The sequence below is a fragment of the Prionailurus viverrinus genome, chromosome A2, assembly GCF_022837055.1.
Source record: "Prionailurus viverrinus isolate Anna chromosome A2, UM_Priviv_1.0, whole genome shotgun sequence".
Taxonomy (NCBI): domain Eukaryota; kingdom Metazoa; phylum Chordata; class Mammalia; order Carnivora; family Felidae; genus Prionailurus; species Prionailurus viverrinus.
Window position 1 is genome coordinate 39,430,247 of NC_062562.1, and position 15,054 is coordinate 39,445,300.

The following is a 15,054-nucleotide window of genomic DNA, read 5'->3' on the forward strand; positions in this document are numbered from 1 at the left end:
CTGGATAATGCCGGATAATCTCCCCATCGTAAGATCCTTAATTGTACGTGCAAAGTCCCTTCTGCCACATAATGCAGTATGTTCACATGTTCCAGGGACTGGCACACACAGACATGCTAGGGAATGGGGAGGGAAGGAGCATCATTCTGTCTACCACAGGCTGTTATGAGAATTAAATGAAATAATACGAGTAAAGCATCAAGTACAAGGCTTAATACATTCAATAATTAGATTCCTTCCTCTGTGTCTCCCTATTCCATGCTGTTCCCTGCACTCACTGTCCAACTTCCTACTGGGAATACCTGTCCTCCTTCCCCTTCCACGTCCTCACTTGCCAGTAGCAATAAAAAGAGAAAAATAGGGATTAAAATGTGCTGCTTCATTACTTCACCTGAACCAGATATAAGGTCACAAATGGGATAGAATCTGGGAATTTCTGTAGGTAACTACATTTCAGAGGATAAAGGGACTAAGGGAACCACAGGCATTTCAAAATACTAATTGCACTGAGAATAAACCCAGACTTTCCCCACAGCTCTGCACAATCTAGCCCCTGTCCTGTACTTCACGCCCACCTCCTACCTTCCTCTTCTGGCTCAAATCCCCCAAGCCACATACCAGGCTTCCTTCCCTTTCTAAAACCCTGAGACTTTGCATTTACAATACACTTCTCACCATTCAAGACTCAGTGCAAATGTCGCTCCTCAAAGAGGCCTTCTCTGGGCATCCTCACCAAAGGAGTACCCCACAGTCTCCCACATTACCCCATCCGTTCCTTCACTTGTCACTATCTGAAATTCTCTAGTTTATTTGTTGTTTACAGGATTACGGACTAGCTTCCCACTAGAAGATTCCAAGAGGACAGGAGTCTGGTCAATATTTTTCCTCACTGTGTCCCTGGCACTGTTCCTGGCCTTGAGTATTAAATCATTCATTCAGCAAATACTGTATGAGGGGCTGCCTGGGGTGCTAGAGATCCAGAAATAAATATACACACCAGGTCTCTGCTCTCATGAGAGTAAGAATTAGACAGTAAGAATGCAGCTGTCCTTCCTCTCTCCCTCCTCTCCCCTCTTGCTTCCAGACTCAGGGCCTCCACATGTAGCTATGCAGTCTGTACCCCAAAGAACACGAACATCCCCAGAAGTACAAGCCCCACCAGGCTCGACCTACACACGGTCATACACAGTGGCCCTGTTCAAACCGGACTCTCAAGAGGAACCAAAAGGAACTACAAAGCCAAGTTAGCGTGGGGGAAGAGAAATCCATCTAGGGCATCAACCAACCAAAGGTAGAAAGATAAGAAGATGGGAAATGTTCGGCCATACCAGAACAGCGGTGATTCTGCTACGGCCACTGTCAGTTGAACCATTTAAAGTGGGTATTGCCAAGAAAAGGTCATGCAGGATTAAAATCAGGCTTATGTTAAATTTTGGCATCGCTATGGCAGAGACCCTCCAGGGAGAAAATGAACTGTGTGCACATCTGGCCAATAGGCCTCCTGGAGACAACAGCCTCGGGTCCCTGGTGCAGCTGCGGGAATGAAAAGGGCCGGCCAGCCAGCGTCCTGTGGCTGCTGGCAGCGGCCGTGCCGGGAGCTTGCTGGGTTGGCGCCCAGAGACTCTGGGATGGTTGCTCCTGGCAGCCCCCACCGCCTGACGCCGGTTGTGAGGCCCTGACTTTGAGCAGCCGGGGCAGTTTTCCAAAGGCGCCCTGGCGGCTGGCAGCGGTTTTAGAAAGGAAAGAAAAAAGGGATGGGGAGGAGAGAGATACGTTAAAAAGAGTGTTTCAGCAAATACCACTTCTTTTTTCTTCTCATTATCAGTATGAAATATGGAAGTTTCTAAGCATATGCCGTGTACATGGTCGGAGAGGAAAAAAAACATCGACTATAAATGCCCCCCTGCCCCATGAAGGATTAAATTATTCGATTAAGAGCAGATACCTGGGTCTTGGAATTACGAATGATGTTTCCTTTCTTTGTTATATTTTTATAATGAATATATATCGCTTTTATCATCAAAGAAAATAAACCTATTTTTCACTTAAGGGGGGAAAAAAGAGACTGTGGAAAAACTAGTAAAATACGAGCCATCAACAAAACTTCATGGATATTTTCTCATCCAAAGGCAGAATGAGACAAAGTCTAAACTTGTGAGAAAACATTCTTTGAGAAAATGCTGACGTTTCTTAAGTCCATCACTTGAAAACAGAAGAGATGTTCTCAAAGGTATTTAGGCAGTAATTATTCCAGCTTCTTCTCATTGCTTCACTAGCAGAAAGACACCCACACCACTAACCTTAGTCAAATGATCGCTCAGTTTTTAAGCACAGGGTAGTGGTGTCATACACAGAGCAGTCATGAATGCAGAACAACTCTGCGAGGAACACCAATTATGTGAGATTTGGGGGCCACTATCGCACAAAACACACCTACATTAATACCCCAGAGAGGGTGTCCTTTGGTTCACAGAGGATTTTTGAAAGTTTTCATTCCTTAATGGTCACGAAGAATACCACAAACTTCTAGTTTTATTCATTAGAACATATAATCTTGAGGGGAGGGTGGAGGAGAGGAGAAAATGGGTGATGGGCGTTGAGGAGGGCACTTGTTGGGATGAGCAATGGGCGTCGTACGTAAGCGATGACTCACGGGAATCTACCCCCAAAACCAAGAGCACACTTTACGCAGTATATGTTAGCCAATTTGACAATAAATTATATTAAAAAAAAAATCATTCAATAAAAAAATATATGTATATCATTTTGAAAAAACAGTACCTACATCTACTGGTTTGTCCACTGGTAAAAGGTGCACAAGTAACAGCAACGATGCCAGGATGGAAAAGATACACACAAGAGCCCCGCACAGTGCCTGGCACAGGGACATAGTCAGTAGCTGTTGGCTGTTGATGCACAGACAGTGGTAGTCCAGTACCTGTTACTCAAGTTCCCCTAGAGAGGAGTGAACTTCAGCATTCAGACCTTTTAAAGAATTTAGAGAAGTTAACTGGTACACACCCATTACATATTTTATTTAACCCCTTCTAAATCTGGGGCAGCACCCTGTATTCAAATGCATTACTATTTCTCTGGCAAAATCTGTCAATATGCACACTAAGCGGGATTTAAGAAACTAACTAATAAAAGACTCACATCGGTGGGGCTCCTGGGTGGCTCAGTGGGTTAAGGGGCCGACTTGACTTTGGCTCAGCTCATGATCTCACGACTCGTGGGTTCAAGCCCCCGCATCAGACTCTGCGCTTACGGTGCAGACTCTGCTTCCAATCCTCTGTCTCCCTCTTTCTGCCCCTCCTGTTCCCCCTCTCCCCTCAAAAATAAATGTTAAAAAAATAATAATAAAGACATCGATTCAGATCAGGTTTTGTCACAAAACTAAACACACAAAAATGTTTACTTTGAGAACTTTCTGTTACTCCGTTACTACAGACATGGGTTATAAGCCTGCACCACTAGTTACCAGTTACATCACCCCTCAGGGTTTGTTCACATCCATGGCTCTCTTTTTTTCCTCTGTCGAAGAAAATATGCATTCAAACAGCTTAGAACAGCAATGCTCATTCAGTTAAAATTTGAATATTTTAATGATTTTAGATCATCAAGCTAAAGGCTCGAGAATCATGAACATCAAATTCAGTGTTTCATTTCTGAGGGGAAACAGAATGATGTAATCAGGGGCTCTAACTATGCTGACATTTATTTTTAAAGCTGGGTGATAGGTGCCCAGAGATTTGGTGCCTTAGTTAAGACATTCAGAAAGACACAGAGAATATTTCATAACATTTTTTAAAATAAATCTAAATTACTTATTGAACATTTCCAACAGATACAAGAACTTGGGACCTAAAGGACTTGGTCTAGGCTTACGTTATGGCATTCCAGCATCTTCTCAGCAACCTGGCAGAAATCCCTTGAAAGGCTCTCCCCTCAACGGCAGCAGCAAGAAACCAAGTTCCCTCGCCTCAGAAATGATGATCCATCTGAATGTACAATCTGTACTTGGCCTGCTTGACTTGTATTAGCATTCATTTAGAGCTTCACACAGGTAAACCCCAAGTGACGGACCACAAAGTAGCTCTCAGCTAAACAGGTGAGGTCCATTCACTGTAGTTAGCACTGTAGACAAAATGGACTCTAACTACCTCAGAGATGACCAGAAAACGTGACTGGGGAGAGAGACTATGGAGAGACCGTAATTCAGGGAAAAAAGCATATAAGGGTTTTGAAGGGAGTATCTAATCAGTATTATTTGCTCAAGTAAATCCCAATTTTGTTCTCTTTAAAGAGTCTGGAGAGCATTTTAACGTTTATTTATTTTTGGGACAGAGAGAGACAGAGCATGAATGGGGGAGGGGGCAGAGAGAGGGAGACACAGAATCGGAAACAGGCTCCAGGCTCTGAGCCATCAGCCCAGAGCCTGATGCGGGGCTCAAACTCACGGACCCCGAGATCGTGACCTGGCTGAAGTCGGACGCTTAACCGACTGCGCCACCCAGGCGCCCCTGGAGAGCATTTTATATTTTTCATAGACAGAAGTCTTTCTAGCATCCTATTCTTTTTCAAAGAGTTTTTATAATGCAGCATCTCCTAAGTTTTCTAAATGCTATTACAAAGTAGATGAGTAAATTTATCCCTATTTGATAAAGAGGAGACAAAACTTGTTTATGATCAAATAACTGGCCTATCACCCCAAATCTAAGCAGCAGAAGTGGGACTAAAATATAGGTAAACCCTTCTTTAGTAAATTCAAATATGTCTTACTATAATAAACTACAGTCTAAAGAGATTTCATGTCCTCTGCCCAGATAGGGATTGAAAAAAAAAAAAAAAAAAAAAAGTCTGTTACGGTTTCTTTCATTTAAAATTCAAACAAAACAAAACGAAACAAAACTCCAAGCTAATGGTTCAGAAATACTTTCCATCATATAACATTCTAGGGAGGCATTTTCTATAAAACAACACAGGTACAAAATAGTTCAAATCTCTCCTCTCCATTTCATTCTCCCCCCATAAACTAAAATAAAGCGGAATTTCCTATGTTTTTTGAGGAAGAGAGACTGATGTCATTCCTTTTTAGCCTAAGTGACAAACGATTGGGTTCTAACAAGAGATTACATTCAACCCCCACCAAGAGTAAACAGACACAAGTGCCCACTGTACACCAAGAACTAAACAATTCGATCAAAAGACACAAATTCATTCTCACCAGGAACATTCTCTCGCATTTATACTTATAAAACATCATGTAATCATTTTCATCTTTCAGAAGTGTAACACAAAGATTTGCAGTTAAGTATGAGGAAAGAGGAGTTCCGTTTTGTGTTTTGGAAACTTCATGTCTAGAATACTGAATGAAGTGGAGAAAAAAGAAAGTAACAGGACATCTGACATCTGTAAGCACAGTGCGACTGGGCAGAACCACCAATGCAATGGAAAGGAACAAACGTGTGTAATCACTACAGAGAAGCAGCTGTGACTTGTGCTCTGAATACATCACCTCCTATCATCTTCATTAAAGATCTCCAAGTAGGAGCAGAACTGAAATTAAAATATCAAAATGGTAAAACCCTATACAACAAGGTCTTTTAGAAAGAAACCGTACCTGTAACCGCTGAAACACTCCGGATCGTAAATTTCCAAATCCATAGTGGTACTGTGGATTCAGAGCACTTTCTGATACCTCTTCATAGGGGACCTGTTCAATTTCCCAGTCAAACTCTTCATCCTCAGCTTCTACTCCTCCCTCAGAAACTTCAGAAGCACCTGAATGTGTTAAATATTAATTTATTCAAGTACTGGGTTTCCTAGGTACAACTTGGAGGGGAAAAAGTATAAAAAAATGCCTGCCCACATGCACTGAAAGGTATGTAAAAGAATATACATAACCTCATTATTTGTAAAATTTTAACGTCTAATTTTGAGAGACAGAGGGAGAGGGGACGGGAACAAGCGGGGAAGGAGCAGAGTGGGAGGAGACACAGAATCTGAAGCAAGCTCCATGCTCTCAGTTGTCAGCACAGAGCCCAACGTGGGGCTCCAACCCACGAATCGTGAGATCATGACCTGAGCCATCATGAAATGTTTAACCAAATGAGCCACTTAGGTGCCCCAACCCCACTATTTTTCATAGCTTCCCCCCCCAAAAAGGAACCAATCCAAAGGCCCTCAAGAGTCAGATGTATAAATAGTAAATGCAATGAAAGCAAACAAACCTCAGCTATAGATGGAAAAACCTCACAAGAATATTAAGTGAAAGAAGCCATACACAAAAGAACACATACTGCCTGAGTTATATACACAATTCAAGAACAGGCAAAACTGAAGGTAGCAGTAACACCGCAGAGGAGGGAGGAAGAAGGGACCAGGAGGAGGCACAGGGTAGGATTCCAGGGTATTGGAAACATTCCATTTCTTGACCTAGGTGGTATTCATTTTATGTAACTCATTGAATTTATAAACTTTTGATCAAAGCTCAAGAGGCCATTACTTTGCAAAAGACAGAGATGCTGTTTTAACTGGTCCAAAAATGTGACTGACACACTGAGTCAGTAATGTGTTTTTTGTCTTTAAATTATATGTCACCGGGGCACCTGGGTGACTCAGTTGGTAAAGCGTCCAACTTCCGCTAAGGTCATGATAGATCTTGCAGTTCACAAGTCTGAACTTTGTGTTGGGCTCTGGCTGACAACTTGAAGCCTGGAGCTTGCTTCGAATTCTGTGTCTCCCTCTCTCTCTCTGCCCGTCCCCCACTCATGTTCTCTCTCTCTCTCTCTCAAAGATAAATAAATGTTTAATAAATAAATAAATAATAAATGAAATAATATGTCACCAAATGAGCTAGTTTTATTTTCATGTGATGTCCTTATCTTGTCACCTGAAGCATTTTCTCCCATTTCCTATTTGCTATATCCCTCTTCTCCCAGAAACACAAAGCACTCCAAATTTTCTGTTTATCTTTATTTCTTCTTAACTACAATAAACATACCTATTTCTTCCACAAGTGGTTTGGCAGTCCTGGATTTTCTTGGTGCCAGAAGAGCGGTTAACATGTTCAGTCCCTCAAAATGCTGGCCAGGAGTTTCTTTCGGCAATCGAATGGTAAAAATTCCTTAAAGATAAATTTGTTTTATACTTAGCTCTATTAAAAAAATCAAAGACTTCACACAAATACATCCAAGAAATATGTATTCCTATTTCATAGGGCTCCAAAATTATGCCCTTGTTATACAGTGAATAAAAATCAGGATAGAAAAAGGCTTGGGCCCCTGGGTGGCTCAGTAGGTTAAGTGTCTGACTTCAGCTCAGGTCATGATCTCGCGGTTCGTGAGTTCAAGCCCCACATTGGGCTCTGTGCTGACAGTTCAGAACCTGGGGCCTACTTCAGGTTCTGTGTCTCCCTCTCTCTCTGCCCCTCCCCTGCTCCCGCTCTGTTTCTCACTCAAAAATAAAATAAATATTAAAAAAAAAAACCTTGGAAAAAAAAGAAAAAGGCTCAAATAGGGTTTTTCAGAATCACTGATTCAGCTGTCACCTGTATAAGAAATTAATCTGCTAAAGCTGCAGAATGCTTTAGTCTTACACAGTATCCCCTTAACCTACTGATAATATTAAAAGTCCAAGCCAAAACCTCTAAAACTCAATGACCTGAGAAGGCAGTAGCTTAGAATTAGCCCATAGCTACTTATAAGATTTATTTCTGAACTAGGAAAGAAAAATCAAGATATCTAATCCAATGAATAGCAGCAATTTCAAAAATTCACAAAATCTTAAAGCAATTATAGCTTAAAAAGCTATCTGAGATCTCAAGAGACATATCCCCAAAGTCTAAGACAGACTCAAATTCTACCTATGCACTTCTTTCCTTTCCCTGACTAGGTTTATCACTTCATCGAGGCTACCCCATAGACTTCTTACATTATTTACTACTGTGAATTTAAAATATTTTTTACCTTTTTCATTGCACTTAAACATATTTCAATACAGTTGACCCTTGAACAAAATGGAGCTTAGGGATGTGAACCCCCACCCAGTCAAAAATCTGTTTAACTTTTGACTCCCCCAAAAGCTAACTATGAATAGTCTACTGTTGATTAGAAGCCGTATCAATAACATAAACTGTTGATTAACACATATTCTGTATATTGTATGCATTAAATGCTGTGCCCTTACACTAAAGAGAAAAGAAAATGTTGTTAAAAAAAATCGTACGGAAAATACATTTACAACACAATACCGTATCAAAAAAAAAATCCGCATATAAGTGGATCTGCACAGTTCAAACCCACGCTGTATGAAAGTCAAGTATATATCAAAAACAACTCAATCCAAACCCACAGGTGCAGCTTCCTAAATCCCTGGGTACTTTTGAAATTTAATAAATTTGTTTCAGTATGCAACTTCCCTGCAATTAAAAGCACACTTACTACCTAGAAAGGCAGTTTCATATTTCATTATCACATTAATTCCATTGTATTATGGGTTATAACTTTGTCATTTAACTTTCATGCCATCCTTCCTCTCTTACCCTAGTTTACTGAGGTCAAGAAATATTCACTTAATAAATTACACAAGACTATACAAGGTATTCTTATTCCAGATTCACTGATAAAGAAAAATCCAGAGGCATCTACAAAAGGAAAATAAATGGTTTCGACACTAGCTAAACTGAAGGGCTTATCAATCATGAGAAGAAAATGCAGTCGGCCTTTAATTGCCACCTTTGAACAGTTTCTCACTTACCTGTTATTAAGTTTTAACTTTAAAAAGTATACAAGAGGGGCGCCTGGGTGGCGCAGTCGGTTAAGCGTCCGACTTCAGCCAGGTCACGATCTCGTGGTCCGTGAGTTCGAGCCCCGCGTCGGGCTCTGGGCTGATGGCTCAGAGCCTGGAGCCTGTTTCCGATTCTGTGTCTCCCTCTCTCTCTGCCCCTCCCCCGTTCATGCTCTGTCTCTCTCTGTCCCAAAAAAATAAATAAACGTTGAAAAAAAAATTTAAAAAAAAAAAGTATACAAGAAAAATTTGATTTGCAGCTTCCAAAATCATCCACATCTTTTCTCATATAATCTAACTTTTTAAAAAAGTTTATTTCTTATTGGGCGGGGGAGGGGCAGAGAGAGAGGGAGAAAAAGAGAATGCCAAGCATGCTCTGCTCTGTTAGCACAGAGTCCGGCGTGAGGCTCAAACTCTCCAACCGTGAGATCACGATCTGAGCTGAGATCAAGAGTCAGTCGCTTAACCAACTGAGCCCCCCAGGTACCCCCCACATAATCTAACTTTTAAACTCTTATTCAAAGTAGAAGAAGTAGAAAATAAAACACCTAGGAAACAGAAACAGGGTATTTAAGTAACTTTAAAGAGTACTGTGAAGTACTTTACAGGACTGAGGAAATTGTAATTGTCAAGAAATCCATGAACAATAGGCACGGGGCATTAAGAAACAATGAAGTGTGCATTTGCAATACATCTAAAGGTCCCCATAGTATCTTGAAAGATTATGATGTACTTATTCTAACATGAAGAATCCAAAGAAAAAAAGTAACAAAATTCCAAAGGCAATACCTTTATCCGCATCATAGGATCCCTGTTCACTTCCGTTTTCTACAACTCTTCCAGGAAGGGTTAATCTGCAGATTTAATAGGTTACATCAAGTCCTTAAATTACAGAGTATAAGTGACCGTCAATGATAGTACGTTTACCACTGAAACCTATCAACCATTTTAAAAGGCAATTCTTCAGCATTTCTTTAACATCTTGCAAACTAAATAATTTACATTTCTTCCCTAGCTAAGATAAAAGAAATCACAGCTGCCTCATCTTTCTGTCTGAATACTCCCTAGTCACCAATAAAAGCGATGCTTAAAAAGAAAAACCACAATAAATATTAGTCATCACTATTTCTACAGTACTTTCATCTTCCTAATGAGTAAGGGAGTTATTAATATACCTGGTGCCTGATACAGCAGGGGCTCCAAAAAGGTATACTAAATGGCTCCCCTCCCTCCCAAAAGCATTTTTAAAATGGAAAACAATAAAGAAACAACAAAACCAATTGTTTATTTGGGGCAAAATTAATACTTTAAAAAAAAAAAAGCAAAAAACAAAAGTTTTTCTCAACTCTCATTATTACTATACAGGGATTTTCCCCCTTTCACTGTAAAGGAAATGAACTGATTTCCCTGTTTCCAGTTTTACTCTGGTTCAGTCGCGTCTTCCACAGAGGTCCCAAAAGAATTTTTCTAAAATAGCAATCAGGGGCGCCTGGGTGGCTCAGTGGGTTTAAGTGCCCAACTTTGGCTCAGGTCATGATCTCAGTGTTTGTGGGTTCAAGCTCCGCATCAGATTCTGTGTTGACAGCTCGAAGCCCGGAGCCTGCTACGGATTCTGTGTCTCCCTCTCTCTGCCACTCCCCAACTTGGGCTCGCTCGCTCTCTCTCTCTCTCTCTCTCTCTCTCTCAAAAATAAATAAACACTGAAACAGACTTTAAAAAATTAAATAGAAATCAGAGTGTCACTTTTCTAGTGAAAAAGTTTTCATGGCTGCCTGACATCAACTCAATAATTTACACTCATGAGTACCACATATGTGACCAGCTCCATTCCATTCCAAACTTAAAATGTGAGGCTCCTTTCCTCCCACATCTCCTATTCATATGCTTCCTATTCTAACATTATAATAACAACAACAACAACAATAACAAAACTTGGCAGGTCCCAAAGGCCCGGGGCTTCACAACCTAGTTAACTTTGATCTTAACGCTTCCTGGAGCTACAATGCAGTTTCCAAACCAAAATCCTTTCTAAGTCCAACATAAGAAGTCCGTTTATGGATAAACTAGCTTGTTTTAATGGTTACAAACACTAACTTCACTTTCAGAATCTGAACTGAGTTCCAGCTCTGCCATTCGCCATCTCTCCAACTTTTTTTGTATAAGTTAATCAACTTCGAAGCTCATACACTTCATCTGTAAAAAGTGAGAAATAACAGATCTCCCCCAGAGTTACTGCAAGAAGAGGTTATTACTGTGAAGTAGGTAAGCATTCCAAAAATGTAAGCTATTAATACCAATGTTCTTCTCCTAAATTCTTCGTAAGTATAGAGTTAAATTCTTACTGCATAAGAGTGAAATCCTGTTTGTTCACAGATCTGCCACCCCTGATAGACTCTCAGTTTCCCAAGCAGAGGAGCGAGGAGGTTTTATTCACCTCTGCTGTACTGTAGCCAACTGTATTTTCAAAGATGGCCCATCTCACATCACTCCTCCCAACTGTGGGGTCTATGTCCCCTCCCCCTAAAACTGAGTGAGCTTGCAAATGTCCATGGATAAATGAATGAATAAGTTGCAGTGTGTGTGTACGTGTATACACATATACATATGTATATACATATATATAAAACACACACATATATGTATATATATTTGCTCAGCCATAGAAGAATGGAATATTACGCAGCCATAGAAAAGAATGAAATCTTGCCATGTCCAACAACATGGATGCATCTAGAGTATAATGCTAAGCAAAGTCAGAGAAAGACAAATCCCATATTCCACTCATATGTGTAATTTAACAAACAAAACAAAGGGAAAACAAAAAAGAGACAAACCAAAAAACAGACTCTTAACCAAAGAGAACAAACTGATGGTTACGGGGGGGGGGGGGGGGGGGGGGGGGACTGAATTAAATAGGTGAAAGGGATTAACATCACATTTATCATGATGAGCACTAAGTAACATGCAAAATTGCTCAATCACTATATTGTATACCTGAAACTAATATAACAATGTATATTAAATATACTGGAATTAAAATAAAAATTAATTAACTAGGTTTTTGTTGTTGTTGTTTAAACTGAGTGGCCTTGGGGCCAATAAAATGGAACAGAAATGACAGTGTGATTTCTGAGGTTAGGTCATAAATGATATGAACCTGCCTTGTCCCCTGGAATACTTGACTTTTGAAACTTTCAGCTCCACCCCCCCGCCCCCCACAAAGGAATCAAACTAGACCATGCAAACACACCACACAGGGAGTCCTGAGAGTACACAAAGAGAGAGGCTGTGCCCCAGCCACTCCACCAGTCCCCACCTGCTTTGGCCCTCACTGTTCCAGGTCCAGCCAATATATGACTACAACTGAATTAAAGATCTCAAGTCAGAACAGCTCGGCCAGGCTCTTACCAAATTCCTGAGGTACAACCAGGGCAAGAGAGTTAGGTAACTGTTGTTTTAAAACACTATTTGATTGGTTATGCAACAACAGATAACTAGAACAATAGGCCCTTATAATAAATATCTACTGTTTACTGAACATATGGGCACGGCAATAAAAACTATGCATCCATTATATCAATCCTCACATCAGCTCTGGACGATCACTAATATTAGTCCCATTGTAAAGATTAGGAAACTGAGACAGCATAATTTGCTGTAAATGCCAGAACTGTTAAGCATGCTGAGACCCAGGTGTGCCCAACTCCCCAGTCCCTGCTACTCAAGGAATGGATGAACTGGTGTAAAGAATACTCTTGAAAGTATTTCACAAATAACCTCTTATTTGGGCTTCATCAAGACTCCCAAACTTAGGCAAAATGGTTTTTACCTTGAAACTCCTGTTATTGTATTTAATTTTACATTCCTATCACATTTAACATCTTTTCTCTGAGCCTCTGATACCTCATCTGTGACATGAGTTAACAACAGAAACTATGTTGTAGGACTGTCCTAAAATCAAATGAGATAATCCACATAAAGTATTAACCTGAAGTGAAAATTCACTAAATGCTTGCTACCACCATCACCATCTACTTCCCATTCTTCATGTCCTGCCTTAAATATCACTTCTTCAAAGTCTTTCCCGGGGCCACTTTACATTTCAACAGGATCCCCTTTATTTTCTTTCCGTGCACTTCCCTTCAGAGTACTTATCACAATTTGGAGTCATACCTTTACTTGTTCGTTTATTGCTGTTCTCTCCCCATTAGAATGTAAACTATATGAGACACCACTACACCTCCAATACCTAAAACCCAGCCTGGTATAAATAAATCAAAGGAACAAATGAATAAAGAAATAGGAAAGTGCAGTATATGCAAGTTAAGTCAGGGCTTAATGGGAATCTGAGCAAAACGGTTTCCCACCCAGTGAAGGAACCAGCTTGACTCAAGAGCAAGGTTTATTAGCAAAGTACTTGGGCAGAAAAGGTAGGCTACAGCTACACTTGAATTAGAAAGATTAGGAGAATGGATTTTATGTAGCAGGAAAGGGAAAGGGGTTGACAATGTTTTAGGAAGAAAAATCCGCAGTGTCTTCTGTAAAAAGAAGCTAATATCAATCAATGCCTATTTCCAAGGAGCTCTCGCTGCCCAGGTCAAATGGGATAATACACACAAATACACATAATACGCCTGTATGCGTTAAAGTGAGCCCACGGAGCTGTTGCTACTTTTGTTATGGTTCTGTAAGGAAAAAATGCAAACAGGTTGTGATGAAGGGCCCTCATTGCGAACGCACGACAACCGCAACTAAAGGGCAAAATCAGACAAGTTAGGAGGAGGTAGGAGAACGAGGTTAATTTGGTGTCAAGGGGGCAAAGAAAGGAGAGAATATCAGGAAGTAGGGAGCGGCCCGCCAAGCGTCGACACAACTCTTAAGCAGAAGGTCGACTGATAAAAGTCAAAAGGACTGGTCAGTTGGGAAGTCAGCGCGCACCGTCCTGGAGCAGGGGATAGGGTAGGAGGACCAACGCAGGGAGATAACAACGTAAAAAGGTACGAGAACTAGGGCGATAGGACAGAAACTGCAGACGTTACAAGATCCCAAACGCCAGGTCTTATAATGGCTCGAAATCTTTTTTACGGTGGGGATTTAACAAAGTTTAAGAACGGAATGAGCTTGTACAACACGTGGAATGCACTTCTGACGAGGTCATTTCCTCAGCACTGAAAGAAGCCGCGGAAATCTCGGGAAAAGGCAATCATTAAATCCCTCGCTCTTTCTTCTTTCCTCGGTAAACAGTTATCTCAAGAGTAACTGAGAGATGAAAGATCAATCAACGAATCAATCCCCTATATACATTCTTTCCAGGGCCGGACACAGAGAACTCGCCTGAGAAAGTACGGCTTGGCGTAGAACTTAAAGTCGACCCCCTCGAAGTAGACGTCAAACTCGGAGACCCGGGCGTAGGGCACGCGGATGGCGACGGTAAGGAAGTCGGGGTCCTGGCTGAGGTCGAACGCGGGGGTCAGCATGGCCGCGCCGGACTCAGGTGTCCCAGCCACTTACACTCACGGTCGCCGCAGTCCCGCCACTCAAACTACCCAGTAAGTACCCACGCGGGAGACTGGGTCTCGTAGCCAAGGCGCTTCCGGCTCGAGACGGAAGTGTTTGCGCGTGAGGCAGGAAGTCCCGCCCCACGCCGATCTCCATGGAGACTGGACGCTGTTAGTGGACAAAGGGCGCGGAGCGTGGGGATTTGACCGCAGAAATGGAACTAAGGTCAAAACTTGGAAAAACTGGGACTAGAATCCTCCTTAGACTCACCAACCCTGTTTCGAAATCCTAAGAGATTAATTTTAACCTCACTGGCCTTGGAGGTAGACAGACCTGCGTTCGAATCCCTTCTCGGCCACCTCTCAGCTTAAGACCTTAGGGAAGTTACAAAACGTCCCCATGCTTCGGATAACTTTTCAATAAAATGGCACTAACACTAACCCCGCAGAGATGTGAAGATAACATGATATTATGTAAGTAAAGCTCTAACAAGGTACCTGGCAAGTTGTCAACGCTCCTTGTATGGAAGCAGTCACCGCAGAAGCCACAGCAGCGTCGTTACTGTGGTTTCCTTAGTTCTCACCTGCCTTGTCCGCAATTCCCCCTTTCTCCAGCCCCCCTGCGTGTTTCACTGCCCATTTCTCTTCCCCTCCCTTTCCCTCTCCCTCTCTTTATCTGTTATTTTCTTTTCCCTTCCGATTTCCTTGAGTAGTTTTCTCGTATACAGATCGTCCATCTCCTAACCTCGTTTAATCTCTACTATGA

The 15,054-nt window shown here is 41.5% G+C and overlaps 1 protein-coding gene across 1 annotated transcript in view; it reads right to left on the bottom strand.

The window, feature by feature from the left end:
- The window catches only part of SHQ1 (SHQ1, H/ACA ribonucleoprotein assembly factor), a 101,095-nt gene extending 86,722 nt beyond the window's left edge, over window positions 1-14,373 (bottom strand). Inside the window, exons 1-4 of the mRNA XM_047850292.1 lie at window positions 14,125-14,373; window positions 9,580-9,644; window positions 7,007-7,129; window positions 5,624-5,784 (exon numbers count right to left, since the gene is read on the bottom strand). Of these exons, the coding sequence (XP_047706248.1) occupies window positions 5,624-5,784; window positions 7,007-7,129; window positions 9,580-9,644; window positions 14,125-14,267 (492 nt within the window). The 5' untranslated portion in view covers window positions 14,268-14,373. The remainder of the gene's footprint in view (window positions 1-5,623; window positions 5,785-7,006; window positions 7,130-9,579; window positions 9,645-14,124) is intronic.
- Between the last annotated feature and the right edge of the window lie 681 nt (window positions 14,374-15,054).